General features: G+C 39.1%; 2 protein-coding genes across 5 annotated transcripts; both read right to left on the bottom strand.

The window, feature by feature from the left end:
* Positions 1–500: 500 nt before the first annotated feature.
* Positions 501–22,141, bottom strand: LOC5520941 (cysteine--tRNA ligase, cytoplasmic-like). 4 transcript variants are annotated; one of them, XM_048729554.1, is made up of 22 exons: positions 21,889–22,141; positions 13,780–13,922; positions 11,981–12,166; positions 11,403–11,648; positions 10,449–10,499; positions 10,148–10,237; positions 9,730–9,818; positions 8,793–8,914; positions 8,528–8,631; positions 7,480–7,520; positions 7,196–7,283; positions 7,019–7,126; positions 6,719–6,844; positions 6,031–6,128; positions 5,758–5,798; positions 4,862–5,010; positions 4,671–4,739; positions 3,990–4,071; positions 3,489–3,569; positions 2,892–2,962; positions 1,586–1,729; positions 501–763 (listed from the first exon to the last, which is right to left on the bottom strand). In XM_048729554.1, exons 2-22 carry the CDS (start codon positions 13,861–13,863, stop codon positions 617–619), a joined length of 2,217 nt encoding a protein of 738 aa, XP_048585511.1. In that variant the 5' UTR covers positions 13,864–13,922; positions 21,889–22,141; the 3' UTR covers positions 501–616. The 4 variants fall into 4 exon arrangements, with proteins under 4 accessions (XP_048585511.1, XP_048585510.1, XP_048585508.1 ...); XM_048729553.1 differs by lacking the exon at positions 21,889–22,141 and adding an exon at positions 14,000–14,126; XM_048729551.1 differs by lacking the exon at positions 21,889–22,141 and having other exon boundaries at positions 13,780–14,133.
* Positions 14,923–21,834, bottom strand: LOC116604118 (streptococcal hemagglutinin). The gene is made up of 3 exons (XM_048729550.1): positions 20,535–21,834; positions 19,775–19,838; positions 14,923–19,679 (listed from the first exon to the last, which is right to left on the bottom strand). The coding sequence occupies exons 1-3, from the start codon at positions 21,441–21,443 to the stop codon at positions 15,076–15,078; spliced, it is 5,577 nt and encodes a 1,858-aa protein (XP_048585507.1). The 5' UTR covers positions 21,444–21,834; the 3' UTR covers positions 14,923–15,075.
* Positions 22,142–22,257: the final 116 nt, after the last annotated feature.

The raw sequence follows: 22,257 nt of genomic DNA, 5'->3' as shown, positions 1-22,257 counted from the left end.
GTGGGAAATAGCAGAGTTACCCAGTGGTACCAGGGTGGAAAATAGCAGAGTAACCTTGGGGTACCAGGGTGGGAAAATAGCAGAGTTACCCAGTGGTACCAGGGTGGGAAACGAGCAGAGTAACCCAGGGTACCAGGGTGGGAAACGAGCAGAGTAACCCAGGGTACAAGGGTGGTAAATAGCAGAGTTACCCAGGGTACCAGGGTGAGAAAATAGCAGAGTTACCCAGTGGTACCAGGGTGGAAAAATAGCAGAGTTACCCAGTGGTACCATGGTGGGAAACAAGCAGAGTAACCCAGGGTACCATGGTGGGAAAATAGCAGTTACCCAGGGTACCAGGGTGGGAAAATAGCAGAGTTACCTTGTGGTACCAGGGTGGGAAACGAGCAGAGTTACCCAGTGGTACCAGGGTGGGAAACGAGCAGAGTAACCCAGGGTACCAGGGTGGGAAAATAGCAGAGTTACCCTGTGGTACCAGGGTGGGAAAATAACTCCAGTGGTACAGTGGTTGGACTGTCATTTATTGCACTTAATTTTAATTTGTTGAGGTTGTCATTCTTTCGACAACATATTACGGCTCGCGCATTTGCTCTATACTTGCTGTAAGGGGCGATTTTTATGAGGTTCCGCTCGCCCCAGGACCGACGGTGTTATACAGCTTCTCTTGTTGCTGGTAGAGCTTCTTCAATTTCTTCACTTGTTTGCCACTGATCGGCTCCCCTGATGCGTCATGGGTAGGGATTCCCTTAACAACACACATAAACTGAGAATCGGAGAAGAGTCATCATAATCGTTAATAATTTAACGACCCGATTCAATGAAAAATGTAAGAACTTTAAAATACCATGAATGCACGTTTTTGCTTGCATTGCTAGATAAATCCTTTTCTAACAAAATGATATCTAAGAAGAGACGACCAAATGAGGATTTCATAGGAAAGAAAACTAGGCTTCGTTTCATCTGGGCATCATAATTCAATTTTGGTTGCAACTAAAACAATGTCACATCTTACACGCTTCATGTAACTCATTACACGCATCATGTCACTCGTTACACGCGTCGAGACATCGTCACACGCGTCACGTCACTCGTTACATGCGTCACGTCACTCGTTACATGCGTCATGTCACTCGTTACACGCGTCACGTCACTCGTTACATGCGTCATGTCACTCGTTACACGCGTCATGTCACTCGTTACACGCGTCATGTCACTCGTTACACGGGTCACGTCACTCGTTACACGGGTCACGTCACTCGTTACACGAATCATGTCACTTGTTACAAGCATTATATCACTTGTTACACACGTCATGTCACAAATCACAAGCGTCATGTCACTCTCTACATGCATCATGTCACACGTTAAGATTTTTGCTGCGCACTGATAAAAAATAATGCAAAATGTAGGGAATGTCACACGTAAAAAAACGCGGTTGCGACTTGCAGTTTTTTTCGTGAAACACACGACAAAAAAAAACACAAACACTTTAGGAAAATTCATTCTTGGCTTTTACCCCTTTTGACTTTAATGGGTGTAGGAGCGAGGGTGCAAAGATGCACATGGGTGTGGTCATTAGATGTACCTGTTCATCAAAGGCTGAATATTTATCCTTCTCCTGTTTGAACATGTCCCATGGCGGGATGCGCGCCTTGGCTTCTTTGGCGGCCTTCTCCTCTTCTTGTTTCCGCTTCGCCTCCTCCTTCTGACGCTGCTTCTTTGCTTGTTCCTGAAAAAAATGTCGAAATAAATGACAACCCCTAACCAGTGCCACTAGGATATTCGGCCAGCATATATAGGTAGGTATATCCGTCTGTAGTGTAACCCTCAAAACACACAAACAGAAGCATATCACGAGTGGATGAACATGAAAAATTATATTATATAGAACATATAAGGGTTGTATAATACCCCAATTTTATGTGCCCAACATATAGGTTACAATTGTATAATACCTCTTGGGTGTACAAGATATGGGCGTACAAATGTACCATAACTCCATCTTATGTGTACTACATATGGGGTTACAAATGTATAATACCTCTATCTCATGTGTACAACATATTGGGGTGTAAATGTATAATACCTCTATCTTACGTGGAAAACATATGGGGGTACAAATGTATAACACCTCTATCTCATTTGTACAGCATATAGGGGTATAAATGTATAATACCTATATCTCATGTGTACAGCATATAGGAGTATAAATGTATAATACCTCTATCTCATGTGTACAGCATATGGGGGTATAAATGTATATTACCTCTATCTCGTGTTTATAGCATATAGGGGTATAAATGTATAATACCTCTATCTCATGTGTTCAGCATATAGGGGTACAAACGTATAATACCTCTATTTCATGTGTATAGCATATAGGGGTATGAATGTATAATACCTGTATCTCATATGTATAGCATAGAGGGGTACAAATGTATAATACCTCCATCTCATGTGTACAGCATATAGGGGTATAAATGTATAATACCTCTATCTCATGTATATAGCATATCGGGGTATAAATGTATAATACCTCCATCTCATGTGTATAGCATATAGGGGTATAAATGTATAATACCTGTATCTCATGTGTACAGTATGGGTGTAAATGAATAATACCTCTATCTTATGTGGAAAAAATATAGGGGTATAGATGTATAATACCTCTATTTCATGTGTATAGCATATAGGGTTATTTTTGTATAATACCTATATCTTATGTGAAAAACATATAGGAGTATAAATGTATAATACCTCTATCTTATATGGAAAAAATATAGGGGTATAAATGTATAATACCTCTATTTCATGTGTATAGCATTATGGGTATAAATGTATAATACCTGTATCTCATATGTATAGCATAGATGGGTATAAATGAATAATACCTCTAGCTTCTGTTGTCTCTCCTTCAGCAAGGTTTCTCGATCAACAAACTTGATAACTGCTTTCTGGTCACCTATGTAAAAAAGCAAAAACCTTATAACTGATATTAACATTTCTTATTTCTTCAAGGTCACGTAGGCCTATTTAATCCTACTTAGAATAAAGACAATGTTGCTAGACACAAAACAAACAACCAGACAGAATGATATTATGGGCTGACATGACGGAAAAACGTGACGCTTCAAATAAGCCCATATCACATCGAATAAGGTGGAGAATTTCTCTGAGTACTTAGTACTTATAACAAACAAAATGTCAAGTGCGACTTTTTTAAATTGATGCGACTTTTTGTAAAGTGTCATTGAAATTTGAGCTTTTCGTCCCTGAACCGATGCACAGGGCAATGATGATCAAGGAAAAATTATCTTAAAAAAACAAAACTTGGTTATATGCACAAGGCCTCACGTTATTTGTGTTTCGAAAATCAGTTTGTAGAACAAGGAATCTATAGCCATTGTAGACATTGTAAGACAAGTGTCTTCTCTCTATATCTGGAATTGCGTGTTTTCCAGGTTTTTCTGTCATGTCTTATGGGCTACCTTCTTGGTCCTCAAGCAGAACTCCAACATCGACCAATTTGTTGTCTCTCAGGTCATCACAAGCTTTTAGGATCCGTGGAACTAGGGAACAATATAGAACAAATAAAAAGTAATCACACAGAAGTCTCAAATTGGCTGCTAGCATGATTGACTCTTTGCTATCCTAACAGTAGGACGTAATAAAATGATCTTTTGTATTCTTCAGTGCCAAAATGGTAACATCCACTCACACATTAAAAGTAAACTGCATCAAGCAGTACATTATGACTTTGTATTGACTGGGAACATCAACTGTATGTGGATCCCTTAGAGACTGACTGAATGAATAAATGAATGAATGGACACCTTTTAAGCATATCTACTTAAAAGTACAGTAAATTGCAAAGTCTTTGAATTTCATAGCCTTATCATTAATCTAGAATAAAGGTGGAGTACACCCAATATTAGGAATCAACAAATGTCTCCTGGTAACAAAAAAGACATGCAATAAAGTTATTGTACCTTTTTCCTCTCGGGCGATTGCCCTGATGTCCTCCCTGAAGTCAGCTAGTAGTTGTACATATGGCAAGGCCACCTCCTCTTGCTGTATAAAGGTGAGTCAAAAGAGTCAAATTACACTTTCTTCTGTATCACAGAAAATGTGTGCAACCAAGAAAAACTGATACGTGTATAATCAGTGTACACACCCTGAGATGTGACACCCCTAAAATGTTCCAGTGCCAGTTTGTTTAGGATAATATTTTGGTGATACGGGTTACCAGTGACAAGGCATGTTACCATGGGGGGAAGGGGGGGGGGGGGGTGCGAAATTCGAAAAAGTTGACCTAATTTATCCAGGGTGGGGGGTAGTGGGGTGCTGGAGGAAATGCATTTTCTATCTGTTTATTATCGGATTTGGCTACAAAAAAGTTAAGATTTTTTGTTTTTATAGATTTATGTTATAACAGAGTGATCTAGGAATGCCTTTTTATCTTACTCGCTTATGCTTTATAGGTCTATTGCAAACCGGACTCCCTGCTGTTGTGGGAGGTGCGAATGCACACCCTGGGTACAGGCTTGCACAATATTATGCTAAATAACTCAAGGAATTTTTTCGCATTAGCCATCACAACGGTTTTCAATAGTTTGAGAGGTAAATTGTTAATTATTTGTTTTAGAACTCAAAAAGAGGCAGACCCTTACATTTCCTCCAGATTGCTGGACTGCTGAGCCAAAGCCAATGAGCTGCACGCCTTCGTTTGCTCCAAATATCTACAAAAAGGAGCAAAACAAATATAGTGATGTCTCGATTCCTGGGCTGATCTCAAAGGAAACAGAGCTGGCTACGCAAGCTATCTTTATTATCATTTTTTGTATGGCAAAATTAGGTTCACCTTGAGCATCTGTGTGATGTATTTTGCAACACCCTCAAGCAACTGCTTGTTTGCAGATTCATTCCTTTGCTTCTTGTTGCTGATGTAAATGTTGGAGAGTTTAACCAGGTCCTGCATGTGCCGAAGTGCACCAGGAGTGTCGATAGAATCTGAAATACAGCAATTGTCATCATGTGAGAAACAAACAAAAAATAAAAAACATATCTGGACATTATTGTTGCTGTTTCATTTACTCATTAATGTCATTTATATATGTTGCTTGGAAAGTAGTTGCTGCTGCTGTTCTCTTTAATTGCAATACAAATCAGGTAAAATCTGTGATTTATATTTCTGATTTATTCCCGATTTTCTTTTCCACAAAGAGAATCAATCAGTTGGTCAGACAACAAGGATTTTCAAGAGCTATTGGAGTTAGAGCCAACTTCTTGTCCACCTCAGTTCATGAAAGCCTGTGTCTGGTCTCAGTCATCATTCCAGCTAGACTTTGTCTATTACAAAGTTCTGTCCACTATTCCATATACACCATACTGGTCACACAGAGGGAGTGAGGGCGGCTCACTCTATCTATGCCTGTTTGCCCTGCAGTGTCCATGAAGTTTGAGTTACAGGCCAATGCAGTTGCACTACCCTCCCTGGTTCATTGTTATTTAAGTGTAATCAAGGATGTACAATACAACCAAACTTTGGCAATGTTACAGAGCTCAGTGCACTGGTTCTGTGATTAGCAGTTATTATCTTTTTCTAATGTTTAATTTTGATTTTTTTTTTCTGTGAGGTGTCTGCAGCTGATTATTATTTTTTTCTTAAAAAATGGCGTAAATACAATAAGTTTGGGCAGCTTAATTCAATGTTTTTGTTTTCATCATTGTCACTATTACAGTATCTCTGTTTCTTACCGCAGAGTGCCTGGTGAACACCATCTTTCTTTTCATGGAACCTGAAAAGATGTTTGGAAGTATTTAAAGAATACATTTTTTTTTCTTAAAGACTTTGTCTAAGTTGTAGGTATGTTATCTTGCAAGGAAGGCAATGTGTGATACAAGAGGGGAATAAACAAATTAAACTACACCTTGTCTACACACATCCTAAGATATTTATCAGGACTCTTAAAAAATGTATATTCTGTACTGTATGTGATATGCAAGCTATGATACAATAGGAGTACTGACTTGCTCTGAAGGTCTTTTTCCAGCTCATGGTAGTTGTGAGAACCAGGAGCCTTAACTTCAGGCTTTCTCAAAATGTCTTTCACAGCCAAAAAAAAACCCTGAGACACAAACATCACTTTTCAAAACACAGAACATAAATAAATACAAAAGCATTTTTGAAGCAAACATGTTCAAAATGCAATATGTTTTTTACAACCATATAAATAAGGTTGCACTAGAGAATCCATGTGTCACAAACAGCAGTGGTTCATGGGTGACAATATTACAGCTTTAAAGTTTGACCTGTATGTCTTTATTTTTACGCTTGTCTTTTTATTATTTATTTTTTATACCCATGGAGCACTGAGGGTTATGAAACAAAGATTTTCTGAGTGCAACCTAATTTTAAATAGGGGTATATTCAACTAATGATTGAAATGTAAGTGTTTCAAAAAGCACCTCATAAACACCCACTTAAGGCTTTTCCGGATAAACAAGGCATAAACATGTTTGCTCAAATTGAATCAATATGGCTTGATTTCCGGCAGTGCCTAATGTGCTCAGTAGCACATTGAGACTATTAGGTTTAACAAGAGATGGAAATTGTTGCAAAAGTTTTCTGGATCAACTTATCAAATTTAAAAAGACTCAACACAGAACAGAAGAAATCCAAAAATGACTTGTTAATTTACAGGACTGTTATACTCACATTAAATAGTTTTTCCACTTGTTCAGCCTCCCTGATCACATTCTGGCTGTAGTCCAGTGTTGCATTCCATGTGTGTAACAGAAATGCAAGCCTTATCTGACGCGATGAGTTTCTCTTTAAAGCTTGCTGAAATAAAGAAAAGACTTCTAGCGTCCTCCTTTTCTCCAGAGGTTAACCCAGAGGCAGAGTTCCATCCCCTATTCCTCAAAAGGCTCATGTAACATAGCTGAGTTTTTTATAACTATTCAGGTTTTTCTACAGAGTGTTTCATACAAGGGTGTAAAGGCAATAATCACTCACCTTGATAGTGATGAAATTCTTTAGAGATTTAGACATTTTGCACCCCTCTATTGTCAAGTGCCCAGCATGAAGAAAATAGTTGACCCACTGACTGACACAGAAATGAGCCTATGAGATGAAAAAGAAAAGATGAGAAAAAACAAAGAGTAAAGGTAATCTCATAGTGATGGAACTCACTTCAGATTGGGCTAATTCATTGTCGTGGTGAGGAAACTTCAGATCTACACCTCCGGTGTGAATATCAATATTGGATCCAAGAACATCACTGCAAATAAGAAGATTACCATGTTATCACAACATTAGTCCAGTTCAAACAAATTGTCAATTGGAGCTTGCTTTTCTGTGAAAATATCCATTCATTTTCAGAGCCGTAGCATGCCAGGTAATATTGGGGGGGGGGGGGGGGGGGCAATGCCCCCAGTGCCCCAAACCCTGCTACAGCCCTGCTATTCTATTCTCACCTTGCCATCACAGAACACTCAACATGCCAGCCTGGTCTCCCCTAGAAACAGAATCTGTTCAGTACAATGCAAGGAAACAGAAAAAAAAACAATGTGGGAATAGCCCTTGAGCAGGAATGACCAATGTTGGATAGAGTTTAAAACACAAATAGACATAATCTGTCTATATACATGTTGAGGAAAGCTTGCTCTTGCTGAACGGAAAGTTCACGCTCACATAACAGAAACTTTGCACTCGCGAAACGGATTAAAACTGTATGCAAATAAAACCATGTTTGGTTTTCTTGTGAACTGTCACATATTGCACGGCAAGCCTGTTTCTAAAGGAGCCTGTGTTGCTTCTACTTAGGTACACAATGACTCCATATTATGCAAGAATCATTGATCTAAGCTTTTAATGGATTTCTGGTGTCAACTGTGTTAATAAATTGAATAATGGTAGATATTAACAAAGTTCTTACTGTTGTAAAACCTAAAGCAATAAGGTATGTCATAAGTTCTTTCAGTTTCTTGTAAAACCTCAATCAGGCACATAGCAGCAGGATGATCCCCCTTGACCACCCTAAAGGGATCTTTAGACCCGTACCAAGAATATTTTTGGGGAGTGGGGAATCTAAAAAGTGGACCTAATTTTTCCGAGAGGGTGGGGAGAGAGGGAGTTTTCTGATAAAAATCTAACCACCCCCAAAAGAACAAAAAAGTAAGTTCTTAATGCCATTCCAGTATTTTCACGAGACGTTTATTATTGGATTTGGCTACAAAAAAGTTTGACTTTTAGATTTATGACACACCAGCGTGATTTAGAATTCTTTTTTTAATCTAATTCGCTTCACTTTATAAGTTTTTTTCTACAAATAGGACATATATTGCCTACCAGAAGTGGACTTTTTTGCTGTTGTAGGGGGTTCAATGCACCCCCTGCATGTTTTCAAATGAAGAAAAGCCAAATGTTAAGATTCTTATATGTGACTTCTGTTCCTGCGCACCCCAAGCTTATCCTTGCTATGTGCACCCCTATGCTAATACAAATAAATTTGTGCATTCTCACCTTGCCCCAGGGAGATTCCCATGAAGGTTCTCCTTGCTTGCTTGCTTTCCAAAGAGCAAAATCCCTTTCAGAACGCTTTTCACCCAGATTCTGGCTTAGTTCCCCTGCAAAAAGGCAAAAAATTTATAATTATGGCTATCCTTTTAGGGAAATCTATAATGTACCTTTTGGGTTTTTTACATATAAATAAATGTACCCATGGAAACCATTGTGTCTAAATTTTTTTTAAAATGTAAATGTTAAGTGCTTATTTGCAGATGTCTACCTTCTCCTTCTGCTAATGCATCCAAGTCGCCAACAGCCTCCGGCACAAGTCTAGCGTAGCTATGCTTCTCACTAGATCCAAATTTGATGGTGTCGAAATAAACTGAGCCATTAGACTCATATCTGGAATATGCAAAATAATATACAATCAGGAACAAGAGAAACAGTTCAATTAATCAATAATCAATATGTCAGAGCTTCTAGCTGGCCACTAGCCGCATACTATAGGTACACAGTTTTTAATCACTTTAATGCATAACATTTGTAAAGTTTTTGTTTGCTTCACAAGAAAGACCCTAGCCAACCTGTAGCCGCTGACTCCTCTCATCGCCACCGTAGCGTCTACACAACGGTGGCGATAATTGTGTTCAGTGACGTCATGGCTTTAGCAGGAAAACCTATCCACGACATACCATTCATAATCTTTTTCAATTACCTTACAAATTCTTACAAAGAATGCAGGTGTAAATTGGCAGAATTAAATGAAGGAATGTGCACTTGGAAAGTAGCAGCATTATAGGGCGTTGTTGGAATGTTTGTTTTGCAGGACAAAACCTGGACGTGTTTCGTGGGCTGAATAAGAGAAAACCCATGCACAGCTGTCAAAATTAGTTTATTCAAATTTATTACAATGGCGTCATGGAACATGATTATCGCTGTTGAGTAAATGCTACGAGAGGATATTTTTGCGAGACAGCGGCTACACATAGGCTAGAAAGACCCTTCCCTCCCTTACTCAGAAAGTTGATATCACAAATTTGTCAGCATAACAGGAATCTAGAAATGAAAATGAAGAAGATGCAAAATCAATTCATACTCTGTACTTTTTGGATAAAAATGTGCAAAATAAACATGCAAAACATGCTGAAGACAAGTTTTTTAGCATGCTCCCTTGATGCACTGTGTCGTCATGCAAGACTCTGCCTTACAGCACTTACGCATATCCATTTGCTATGACTTTCTCAATAAAGGTCACCACTTCTGGCACATATTCTGTAATGTTGGTCAGGATATCTGCAGGCAGGACCTAGCCAAAGAATTAGTCAATACAATCAAAATAAATTATTTACTATCATGGTAGTTTAGAAGTCAGTTCATCCTACATTTATTTAAACCCACTAGCAATATCAGCATGGGTGTGCAGAATAATGGATTTTCAGGTCCTCTAGTTTTTTTCTTTCAGTTCGCAAATATTATATGGAAGTTATGAGAGCTTATGTAACATTAGCCTATTAAAGTTGAATTGAACAACAAAATATTTCATGAAATGAAAATAAAATTGGTTCTCGAAAAATTTAATGGTTAAAAAAAAAATAAGTAATATAGGCAAGGAGAATATGTTATAAATATTCTTACATTCAGAGCAGCCATGTCTTTGTGGTATTCTTGTTCCCAGAACTCTGTAAGTTTGGCAAAGATTCTGTGGTCTGTCACATCAGAGCCATGCTTTTAAAAGATATTAGGCAAACATTGTCAAAAACAAGACACCTTATACATATATATATTTCCAGATAACCCAACATTTCTGTTAACAGCTTTCTTTACATAAATATTGAATGTATAAAAATGTAAAATATGAAATGGGATTTCTCAGTTATCTGCTGAGTGAAACTTGACTAGCTCTATATTTGTATCCAACCATTTATATTCAAGATACCTTGGAATCTAGCCAAGCTGACAGGGGATCTGATGCATCAGCTAATAGCTCCTGACAAAAACAACAAGAGGATGGTTAAATACCATTTTTTATGGCAGCAGTAAAAGTATCATGCAAATTATACATATGTACAATACATCATGTGCACGTACATGTACAATGTCTTCTTGGACAACTGCTTTTCATACTGTACATTAAAGCCGCATTGTCACCAGTTTACTTCCGGAGGTCCGACGGAAACCTCAACCGTTAAAAGACAAAAGAATCTATTAGAATCCGAGATATTCAACAGGCCATCCGCTCTAAATTATCGATCACATCCTCGAAGAAACTTGCAATATACACACTACTTTCAATATTTTGAAATACTTTTCGCGTTTTCCGTTAAAAATTATCGGAGGTTGTTACGTAATTGACCGGAAGTAAACTGGTGACAATGCGGCTTTAAGTGGACCAGTATCCTGCAACTTCACCTAAAAATCTAGATGAAACTTTTACTATACTTATAGTGTACTTATACTATACAGTTTGGTGCATTTATCATCACTCTTTACAAAAATACCAAGATTCTCAAAGTCCAGCTGGTGTATGTAAGCAAAAACGTTCGTCACAGGCCATGGGCCTACGCACCAACAGAAAAGTCTATATCGTTGTGTGTGACACATAACTCTCTTACCATATAAAAAAAAAGCTAATCAAGGAGATCAAGGGTAATCAACCTAGCTGAAGCTGAAAGCTTTTTTATTCAGCTAACCTCACATTCAAATTATACCTTGATATTTATTTTTGTTTTCTGTGTGATGACATTAGCAGCTCCCACACTGGCGTAAAGCTTTAAAAATTGCTATACAGTACAAGGTGACAGGTTTCTTTATCTAAAATATGTTTTTTTTAATTGGGTAGCAAATCTGTGAAGTTATTGGTAAAACCCTGGTAACTGTGCATTAAATGTACCTGTGTAACAGCTTGAACATCATCAGCTTTCCCTTTCTGTAGCAGTGCCTCAAGTTTTCCACATGTTGATTGCACCTTTTCAATGATCTTAATAAACATATTTTTCTTGTCTTCATCTTTCGTATCCTCCATCTTTTTCACATAAGGCTGCAAAGCTACTTGAATATCTGACAGAATTTTTTTAGGGTCACTATTTTCTTCTCGATATTTCTCCTGGAGGTGGTTTCTTCTTGCTCTATGGATGATCTGAAAAAAGTCAAAAGAAAGCATTCAATACATTTTTTATTGACGAAATTATAATCTAAAGAGTTCTTTTACAAATATTTCATATATATACAATTCTACTTAAATTATTCAAGGTTGCCTTAAACCTTGTGAAAAGTTATAGAGACCAAAAGAAAAAAAAACATGAGGTTTTTTGACAAATTTCAGACTGTGGTGGCATTTTACACAGCATTCATAACATTTTTCTAGCACTTAAGCACTGTATGATTTCACAGCATTCAAAATTACTTTCACAAGCACTTTATGTTTTTAGAGTACTGCTTTCATAGCATTCACAACGCATTATCACATACCTTATCATCTATGTCTGTTACATTCATTACACAAAACACATCATAGTTGAAGTAAGACTGCAACACTCTGCGTACAATGTCAAAGGTGATGTAAGATCGAGCATGACCCATATGAGACGCATCATAAACAGTTGGTCCACAACTGTACCAAGTGACACGACGGCCATTTGAAGGGATAAACAGGTTCTGGATAAAAAAACACAAACTCTTTAAAATGTTTTCAAATATTTCAGTCTATATCTCTTGTTTGCAAGAAAGGAAAAGTAAGTCTATATCTCTTGTTTGCTAGAAAGAGAAAGTCGGTCTATATCTCTTATTTGCTAGGAAGAGAAAGCCCTTGGGGGGAACAAGTGTAGGAGGAACAGGATTTTTTTAGGACTAAATTCTGGTTATCACACCATAGAATCCTTTCTACTAAATACTTGGATCCTCTCTACTTAAAAAATCCTGGTCAAGTTGTTTCATTGTGTACCCTGAGCTGCTACCCTGTGGTGGGTGGCCACAGGGCACCCAAGCTCATAATATTAAACATCCTCTCATTACACACAGTTACCCTGTGTCCTGGTTATGCTGTGTAACATGTTAACTACTATGAGCTTGTGTGCCCTGTGAGTGAACAAGACCCTGATGCACTAACTAAAATGAGCCCATTTGGCCACATAAAAAATGTTTCTGGTTGCCACCCACAACCAGAATTGCCACATGCAATATATTTGTAATTTATATTTTTAATTTTTCTAAAAAAATAATCACGTTAGTTTTGAGGTTTGAAATCTTTGATAACAAAACATGGCAAAAGATAGACATCCTTAGCTGTTAACCTCATTTTAGGAAAAATCTTGAGAAAATACAGTGAATGTATTAGAAGTACCAAGATAGCTAATGAGGGAGAAGACAGTAAATGTATGGATATTTTAAAGAAAATTAGGCTTGGAAAAGGTTCAAAATCTTGAGACTCCTGCCTAATGCAGGAGGGTTGACAGCTATGGACATCCAATCGAGGCATATTGAAAATTATGTTCAGCAAACCCTTTCACTGCACTAACAAGTGTGTCAATAGTGCCTAAATTTGAGATTAGAAGAAAATAGAAAAATAAAACCAACCACATGCTCCTGAGGAAGAAATCACAACCAGAAATGAAATAATTTTTATGGCCTTATGGTAAATATTGCACAAGAAACATAAAACGAAAAATAAAAAAAATTGCCTGAACTGGAAAGAAAAATGTTGTTTAGTCTAGTATTTACTTTATTATAATCTTTTTTTATAAGAATGTCTAATTTTTCAGTTGAGGCTGGGCCATTCTTATTTTTGGAGCATTTTAAGGCTGAAAATGTTCTTATTAGTGCTTATAAAATATAGTATCCAATGAATTATTATTAGGAGAATTACACAAATGATCATGTTATTAATAAACACAAATTAACACTGCATTTTAGAACATGTAAGACTAAAAAGCAATATTTTGCTACTATCTGAGCCTTGGCATGTTCTTAAAATTTGGTGAAATCTCAGCCAGGAGGCTCTTATAAATAAAACAAGAGTGTATGTATATATTGCTTATTTTCATGCCTGTTTTCTTTCAAAATGTAAACTTAAATAAAGAACATTTTTTTTCTTTTTGTGAAGTTATTTTTCCATTTCATGTTTTCGTACAACCATGGTGCAATGTTAACTGCAATATAAATACAGACAATAGAGAGCTTGGGCAACCTGTGGCTTATAAAATATGTTATTGCATCAGCCCAGAATTTTACTTCTCATGCTACAACACAACAAATCAGCCTGTGTCTCATACCTTTTCTCGAGTCAAGCTATTATAAAGCTTAAGTTCACCATGGCCTTGAGGTTGATTCCAAGATGGTAGATTCTTAGCTGACATTTCTCCGGGGTTTGCTTTTTTGCAGAATTTAGATACACGTGTAACAACAGGAAGCCGTCCTTTTGAGAGAAAGTTTTTAGTACGCTTTACCCACAGCACAGAAACCCGTAAAAACTGCATAAAACGCTTAAGAAACCTTGCTTTTATATCTTCGTGTGTATTTCTGCAGAATCTTTGTTGAATGCATGAATATATGGAAAGATACTACACATTTCTATTCGAGTCGGCCATGTTATCGTTCAATGAAACCACTTCGGCACCAGTCTCAAAACGACCAAAAGAGAAAAAAGGTAGACCGCGCCACAACTACCATCTGTTCGCAAAACTAGCAAATCCATTGTATTGTGTCGACAACGGCTTCTAGTGAAAGATTTATATAGACGTCTTTTGGACGGTTCAGTATGACGAGGGGCTGCCCTGTACCATGGAGATAGAACTTTTATCGACTTCTAGCTCCATGCATGGACTCAGGACTTTTTATGGGAGCGCTAAATTTAAAATGTGAACCTTTATGAGCTTTAGCTGCTGCTACAGGTCGGAGACAAAACAGGCGGGTTCAAGCACACTCCAGCAGATAAATTATTTCCAGTTCATAGTTGAAGCTCCTAAATGTGTACCGTTTAGGCAGAAAGAATCAAGGTTCTTTTTAGATTCGGAAGTCTCAGTTGCATATTTTCGTAAATACTTTTTCCAGCTTTAATTTCCGGCAACAATACTAAAAATATCGTTGCTCGTTCTCAGACGCGTCCACAGAATTGGTTCGGGGTGCGCAGTCATAGGCATGATATAAAAAGAATAGTATTTGACGACCCTTCAATAAAACATGCGGAAATGGACCCCCTTTTTGGCGGCCAAGGGGAGGGGGAGGGGTGCGTGCACCGTGTACGCGTGGTCAAGGTAGCACACGTCGAAGTACAAGTATATTTGCGAAAGAAATACATTATTGTCTCTTATAGATTGACTAACGTAGATATAACAAGGATTCTGAATTACTTTTGTAAAATTGTGTGAAATACGTACAAATTGAGGCCTTAGGACAAATCCAATAGGAGTCGCAGCTATATAAATACAATTCTTTAATGTAAAATCAGAAAAGCGAGTATTCTCAACTTCAGAAGTAAAAAAAGAACTGAACAACCAAGAATATTAAGACTACTCCCGTGCATTTATAACTAAGGATTTTAAAACATTTGGCAGATAACATAGACTGTTCTAACGCCTCTTTCTTTGTTGGGCTACAACCTTATCCCACTCACACAAAGGTACACAGTATTCACACGTGACCTCACAGCAGCAATTAATGCTCTTTCTCAGATTGATGCCACCCTTAGATTTAAAGCTCTTCTTTTGAAGCGTGGAATTTGGACTGTCACTTCCTGATGAGCCACTCCCCTTATCGATTTTCATTGGGCTATTCTTCGATTGGGCAGCAGCTTGCTTCGGACTGTCAAGACAAGAAGGGGCAGTTTGCTTTGAAATATTCTTAGGAGAAGGGAAAGGGTGCTTTGGACTATGAGGATAAGAAGAGGCAGCTTGGTTTATAGTATTATTTGGAGAAGGGAACCCTTTCTTTGAACTTTCAAGTTGACGAGTACCAGCTTGCTTTAGAGTATTCATTGGAGGGGGATCGGATTGTTTTGGACTTTCAAACCGGGAGTCAGCTTGCTTTGGACTTTCGAGATGGGAAGTGCCAACTTGCTTTAGAGTGTTCTTTGGAGGAGTGACACATGGCTCTGGACTTTCGAGCTGGGAAGGACCAGCTTGCTTTAGTGTGTTCTTTGGAGAAAGGTCAGATTGCTTTGGACTTTCGAGCTGGGAAGGGCAAACTTGCTTTAGAGTGTTCTTTGGAGGAGAGATACATTGCTTTGGACTTTCGAGCTGGGAAGGGCAAACTTGCTTTAGTGTGTTCTTTGGAGAAAGGTCAGATTGCTTTGGACTTTCGAGCTGGGAAGGGCAAACTTGCTTTAGAGTGTTCTTTGGAGGAGAGATACATTGCTTTGGACTTTCGAGCTGGGAAGGGCAAACTTGCCTTAGAGTGTTCTTTGGAGGAGAGATACATTGCTTTGGACTTTCAAGCTGGGAAGGGCCAGCTTGCTTTAGTGTATTCTTTGGAGAAAGGTCAGATTGTTTTGAGCTGTTGCAAAAAGAACGAGATTCTTCTTTACCTTCAAATAAAGGTCCAGTTTTTTTACCGACAGGGCCCGCCTTTGTATCATTGCCGTTGAAGCACAATTGTCTACGAGCTTCCTTCTTCGACGCTTGGGGGGATTTGACTTCCACTGAAGGTGAATCGAACTCTTTGTTTATAGTACACTCAATCTGGACAGCCTTACCCGTTTCTTTATTTATTTTCTGAGGATTGTGAGAGGGCCTTTCGTCCTGAAGGTTTATTTTCAGGGGGTCCGAGGATTCATCTCGGTTGGATTTATAGTCTAATGAGGGTTTCTTCTCATGAAAGGGTTCGGTCTTCGATGATGGTGACTGTTCACTGGTCTGATCGTTACTTGGCATCTTACTTTCTTTTGGTACTCTGCTTGGCGTATTTGCTCGTCCGTTCTGCTTTTTGTGATCCTTTGTTTTCTCGCATTTACCACTCGAACTTAAAAGTTGTGCGTCTAATTTGGCCTGTTCTAAAGATGGTGAATTTCGCACTGGATAATCGACTGCTGGTTCAGTTTCTGAACCAATGCTCGTCACTGAGCTCTTTTTTGAGCACTTTCCATCCTTCCCATCGATTGCAGCATCTCTCATCTCCCAGATCGCTGTCTCAATGCTATTTCGCGTCACAGTAACGCTGTTGTACATACCTCTAGCTTTTCGGCGCGCTTTAGGCTTCGTTCCACTAACACATGGAATAGGAGGTGGACTAAAGATGTTTGCTTGAGCGTCATGAATAGAGCCTGCACCTGCTTTTGTCTGGAACGAGAATTCCGGCGCATTAGGGTCCAAAGACAATGCCTGGGATTTTGTTAGCACAGACGCTTGCTTGGACGTTTCTTTATCATTAGACCTTGGAAAGGTTGAAGTTTGCTTAGCTATCGTGGAAGTCTGCATATCCTCAGATATTGGAATAGTGACTGATGTTGTCTTCGTTGGGTGTACATCCATAGTTATAGGGAAAGATAATCTGGTTGGACTTGAATCGTTTATATGCAAGGATAAAGGGACGTTTACTCTTAATGAAGCTGGCTTGGTTGTCTGAGTATCCACAGATATTGATGCGGCTTCCGAGGGTGTACTTGATTCGACATTCTCAATATCCTCAGATCTTGAAAAGGTCGCAGTGGGTGTGGTTGCATTGGACGCTTGTGTACCCGTAGCTCCTTGAATAGTAGCAGTAGATGAGGATGTTCTGGATGCTTGTTTATCTGCAGATCTTGGAATTTTCTCAGTCGGTGTGACTTGCTTGGATGCTTGTGTATCCGTAACTTCTGGCAAAGTAGCAGTGGATGAGGCTGTTCTGGATGCCATTGTATCTGAAGATCTTGCAATAGTCGCTGTGGATGAGCTTAGCTCGGATACTTGTGTGTCGGTAGGTCTTGGAATAGTCGCAGGAGGTGGGGTTGGTTGGGATTGTCTATCCGTAGACTTTGGAATAATTGCAGTCGGGGTAGATGTCTTGGGAGTGTGTGTATCCTTAGTTCTTGAAATAGATGCTCTAAGTGTGGCGGGTCTGGATTGTGTATCCGTAGCTTTTGGAATAGTTATAGAGGATGTGGCTGGTGGGGATGATGGGGTATCCGAAGATCTTGGAATATTTGGAGTGACTAAGGCTGGTTTGGAACATTTTGTATCTGTACATCTTGTAACAGTTACAATGGGAGTAGCTGGTTGGGAAGTCTGTATATCTGTAAATCCTGGAGTAGTTGCAGAGGTTGTAACTGGCTTGCAAACCTGTCTGTCTGTAGATCCAGAAAAAGGTTTAGCAGGCGAAGGCTGGCCGCATTGTTCAAACCTTGGATAAGGTATAGCGGGTATCTTGGGTATCTGTACTTCATCGCCGGATAGCGGAACAGTTGCTGTGGATGTAGCTTGTTTGGATATCTGTTTATCTACTGGTTTCAAAGATGATACTGATAGCGAGGCTGTTGATCTTGGTATCCGTTGAGCTGGAGTACAAGATTTAAACGTCTGCATATTTCTAGTAATTGAGATACCTGTTTTGAGTGTAAGTGCATTGGAGACATGGTTCTCTGAGTGTCTTGGTGTAACTTCAGTTCTTGAAGTAGCTATCTTAGTTGTGTCTGGCTTGGACGTCAACATATTCTCATACCGGGGAGTGGCAGCCACGAGTGTACTTGATTTGTGAGAATGAATATCCGCAGATCTCGGAATAGTCGCAGTTGGTGTGACTGGTTTGGACGCTTGTGCATCCGTAGCTTTTTGGATATTCACGGTTGGTGTGACTGGCTTGGATACTTGCGTATCTGCTGATCTTGTAATGTTTGCAGTGGGGGTGACTTGCTTGGATGCTTGTATTTTCGTATCTCTTTCAATAGTAGCAGTGGATGAGGCTGTTGTGGATACCTGCGTATCTGTAGATCTTGGAATAGTCGCAGTAGATGCAACTTGCTTGGGTACTTGTGCATCTGAAGATCTTGGAATAGTCGCAGTGGATGTGCTTTGCTTGGATACTGGTGCATCTGCAGACCTTGGAATAGTCGCAGTTGATATTGCTGTCTTGGATGCTTGTGAATCCGCATTTCTTGGAATAGTATTAGCCGCTGAGGCTGTTCTGGGTGCCTGTGTATTTGAATCTCTCGGAATAGTCGCAGTGGATGTGGCTGGTTGTGAATCTTTTAATCCTGGAATAGTCGCAGTGGATGAGGCTTTTCTGGATGCTTGTATGTCTGTAGCTATTGAAATAGCCGCAGTCGGTGTGATTTGCTTTGACGCTTGTTTATCCGTAGCTATCGGAGTAGCCGAAGTGGGTGTGGTTGGCTTGGATGCTTGTGCATCCGCAGCGCTCGGAATAGTTGCAGTGGATGTGGCTTGTCTGGATGCTTGTGTTTCTGCAGACCTTGGAACAGTCGCATTCGATGTGGCTGGTCTGGATGCTTGTGCATCCGTAGATCTTGGAATAGTCGAATTGGATGTGGCTGCTCTGGATGCTTGTGCATCCGTAGATCTTGGAATAGTCGGATTGGGTGTGGCTGCTCTGGATGCTTGTGCATCCGTAGATCTTGGAATAGTCGAATTGGATGTGGCTGCTCTGGATGCTTGTTTGTCTGCAGAGCTTGGAATAGTCACCGTGGGTGTGACTTGCTTGGATGCTTGTGTATCTGTAGATGTTGGAATAGATACAATGGATGTGTCTAGCTTGAAGGATTTTGTCTGGAGAGTGGTGTGTACTGGTCTATCCACCGTTTTTGAAGTAGCTATTGTGGGTGAGGCTAACTTGGAGATCTGTACATCAGTAGATTTTGCAGACGGCTGTGTTGGTGAACCTGCTGCGGACGTTTGGTTACCTGAGTTTCTTGGCGTAACTGCAGGTGGCCAAGCTTGCCCGGATCTTTGTGCATTCGCAGTTCTTGACGCGGCTACAGTCAGATTAGCAGCTAACCGCGGCACAGATTTCGATATCTCTTTTTTTGTAGTTCCAGTAGGTGTAGCTGGATTGGATGATTGTTCACCACTGGATCGTGGACGTGCTGAACTCAAAGCACTTGTTTGGGAGTCACTTGTAGCAGAGGTGTCCAGCCTTGTTTCAGTGGCAGAAACCTTGTCAATCAGTGCCATCTTTTGATTGACAGAATATGCCGCTGACACTGGAGGTAGAACAGGTAGAGGCTGATTTCCGGTGCTGACAGAGTGCACTGATCATAGAGGGCAAAGCACAAGAGATTAGTGCTACAACATTTATTGTCAGCAATCAAATAGGGCCTTGAAATATTCCCCTCTCAAAGCTTACCATTTGTCGGTGGCACATATATTTTTCTTGAAATTTGAGGAATATTGTCCAAGCCAGAAGTTAACTGGAAGAAATAAATGGAACTTGTCAAATGTCCACTCCTATAGTAACACCATGTGCATTATATAGATACTCTAAAAGTATTCACAGATGTTGATGATAAAATCCAACAGAATATCAAGCAATTCCCAATGATAAGCGTCAAAAGTTTTGTACCAGAGCACATTTTAAAATCTACAGCAAACATGTTGGTGTCTTTAAAAACGTAAACATGTCAGTAAGCAAGTGTGGTGTTTCAATTGAAATATCTTTATTGGAAGCTTTCAGATTCTCCAAAATGCAGTTTATTTTTTCTGAATCACTTTCCATGTAAATTTCAGCTGTATAGTTTTTCCAAACTTTGAAAAATGTTTCTCAAAGTATAGAGGGGCAAAAAAAGATCTTATACTTATTTTCACATATATCAAAAGCTACACCCTAAAACCAAAATCATGGAAATTATCTTGGTACACAATTTTTGGCAATGGGCTGTTAAAAGTTCTAAAACATCTCTCTATATCACAAAATCAAAATAAATAAATCCACTTTTGTTTCCCTTGGAAGTTCATTGGATACAACTCTGTAATTTCAATTTATATATAAGCATTAACCAGACAAAACATAACTATAAACAGCCCATCAATTATTCAACCAACAAGAGAACCTTGCTAATAAATAAACATGCTGCTTTCTTTCAATGAGCAAATGACTCCAGCCTTACCTCGCTTTGTGCCTGTCCACATTGAACAGGATCAGCCACATGTGAAAGGTTCTTGCCCTGTGCTACCTGACCTTCCTCATACAATGGTATATTAGAATCACAGGATACCTTTGGTTCTTCTTTATTTGTGTCCTTTGGTGACTGCGCTTCTTCAGCTATGGTAGCTCCAACGTCAGTGCAATCAGAATCAGGGCACTCTTCCATAGTTTTGTGCTTTGACTTCTTTGTAGGGCTCCATAAGTTACCAACTTTGCTCCTTATAGACTGTATGAACTTCCATGGTGATCTATAAGCCTGAGCTGCATAAGCAACACTATCGTCATCGTCATCTGCCAATAAGTCATTTCTAAGGGGTGTTGATTCTGAGGATGATGGCATATCAATCACGACCATTCCCTTGCCTTTTGAAATCCTTTCTGCCTCGATGCCAGCTTCATCTTCATCAGATAGTTTAAAACCTTGCATTTCTTCTCTCCATTGCTTACGCCTTGCTTTACTTAGCCACATTTTTAATTCCGCTACTTCTGAACATTCTTGGTGATTTAAAGTTTGCTGCTCAATGTCCTCAATCTGCTTGCCAGCCAGAAGTAATGCCTCAGAGAAAAGATGATTTTGCTTTTCAGTCTCACTTTGTTGCCACTTTTTATGATCCTGCAACTTCACATTTCTATACTCTTTAGTCTTAGCATCAGATGTTTGGGATACCCACTCTTCCATCTGTCTGTTTTGTTGCTCTCTCATTGCATTTATCTGTTTAAATTTATCCTCTTGCTGACCTAGTTTTAATTTGATCTCTTTTAATTTTTCCATTACAGGTGTATCTTGAGATGGCATTATCTGATCTTTTTTGCTACCTGTACAATCAGGTTCAGAGGCTCCAGACGCTTCCAGAGTTTTCTTATAACTCATCTCTTTTACCTTTTTACATCTGTTTGCCACCAACACATGTTGGTAAGGCGGACCTGTCAAAAGCAACAGTAGCACTTCGTCATCACTTATCTACTAGAAATCTCTTCAGACAAGCTTGTAGAACAAGCTATGGTCTACTTTCCATAAAGTTTTGACAATTTTTAGCATTTTAGAAGTTTGAAAATGTCAAAATTTCCTGGGATGAGTATGGTCAGTATGTCCTTGGACCCCCAGTATTTGATTTTACAGGCTAGATCAGTCGTTTTTTTAGTCTCTGAAGAAAAGTCACCCCTTTCAACTACCCTTTGACTTTCTTCTCTTGATCAGGTCGTGTAAATTGTTGGCGGTTATCAAAATTGAGTTGTTTTCAAACAACATGCGACCAACCCTCGATAACTAACAAGACGGCTTCTATGGTTCTGTCAAACTAAAGATAAAAGCCTACCTTTATAGAATGAAAAGAAAACACTCCTAAAGGCTTTCTCTTCTTGAAATCACACTCAGCGACCGTTAAATCTGTAGCGTGCATCGTGAGCTGACATCAGAACAGAGCGCGCATTTCAAACAACAAACAAAACCCAACTTCGCATAAAAATAAAGACCCTTATCATTAAACGTTTCATCGGGTATGTGACTCTTTTAAACTCTTTGGATATCCCTAGCAAATGAAAACCAAAAAAATCCATAGAAATACCAGAAGGAATGTTTTGTTTCATAGCGCGCTTCCTATTTGCCGCCATTTTGCTTCTCCAAACCACAGAAGTCCCAATATCTAATACATTAGGCAAAATAACGAAATTTTAGAGAATACTCA

This window comes from Nematostella vectensis, chromosome 6 (genome assembly GCF_932526225.1).
Source record: "Nematostella vectensis chromosome 6, jaNemVect1.1, whole genome shotgun sequence".
Classification (NCBI taxonomy): domain Eukaryota; kingdom Metazoa; phylum Cnidaria; class Anthozoa; order Actiniaria; family Edwardsiidae; genus Nematostella; species Nematostella vectensis.
This window is presented reverse-complemented; position numbering and strand designations above follow the sequence as displayed.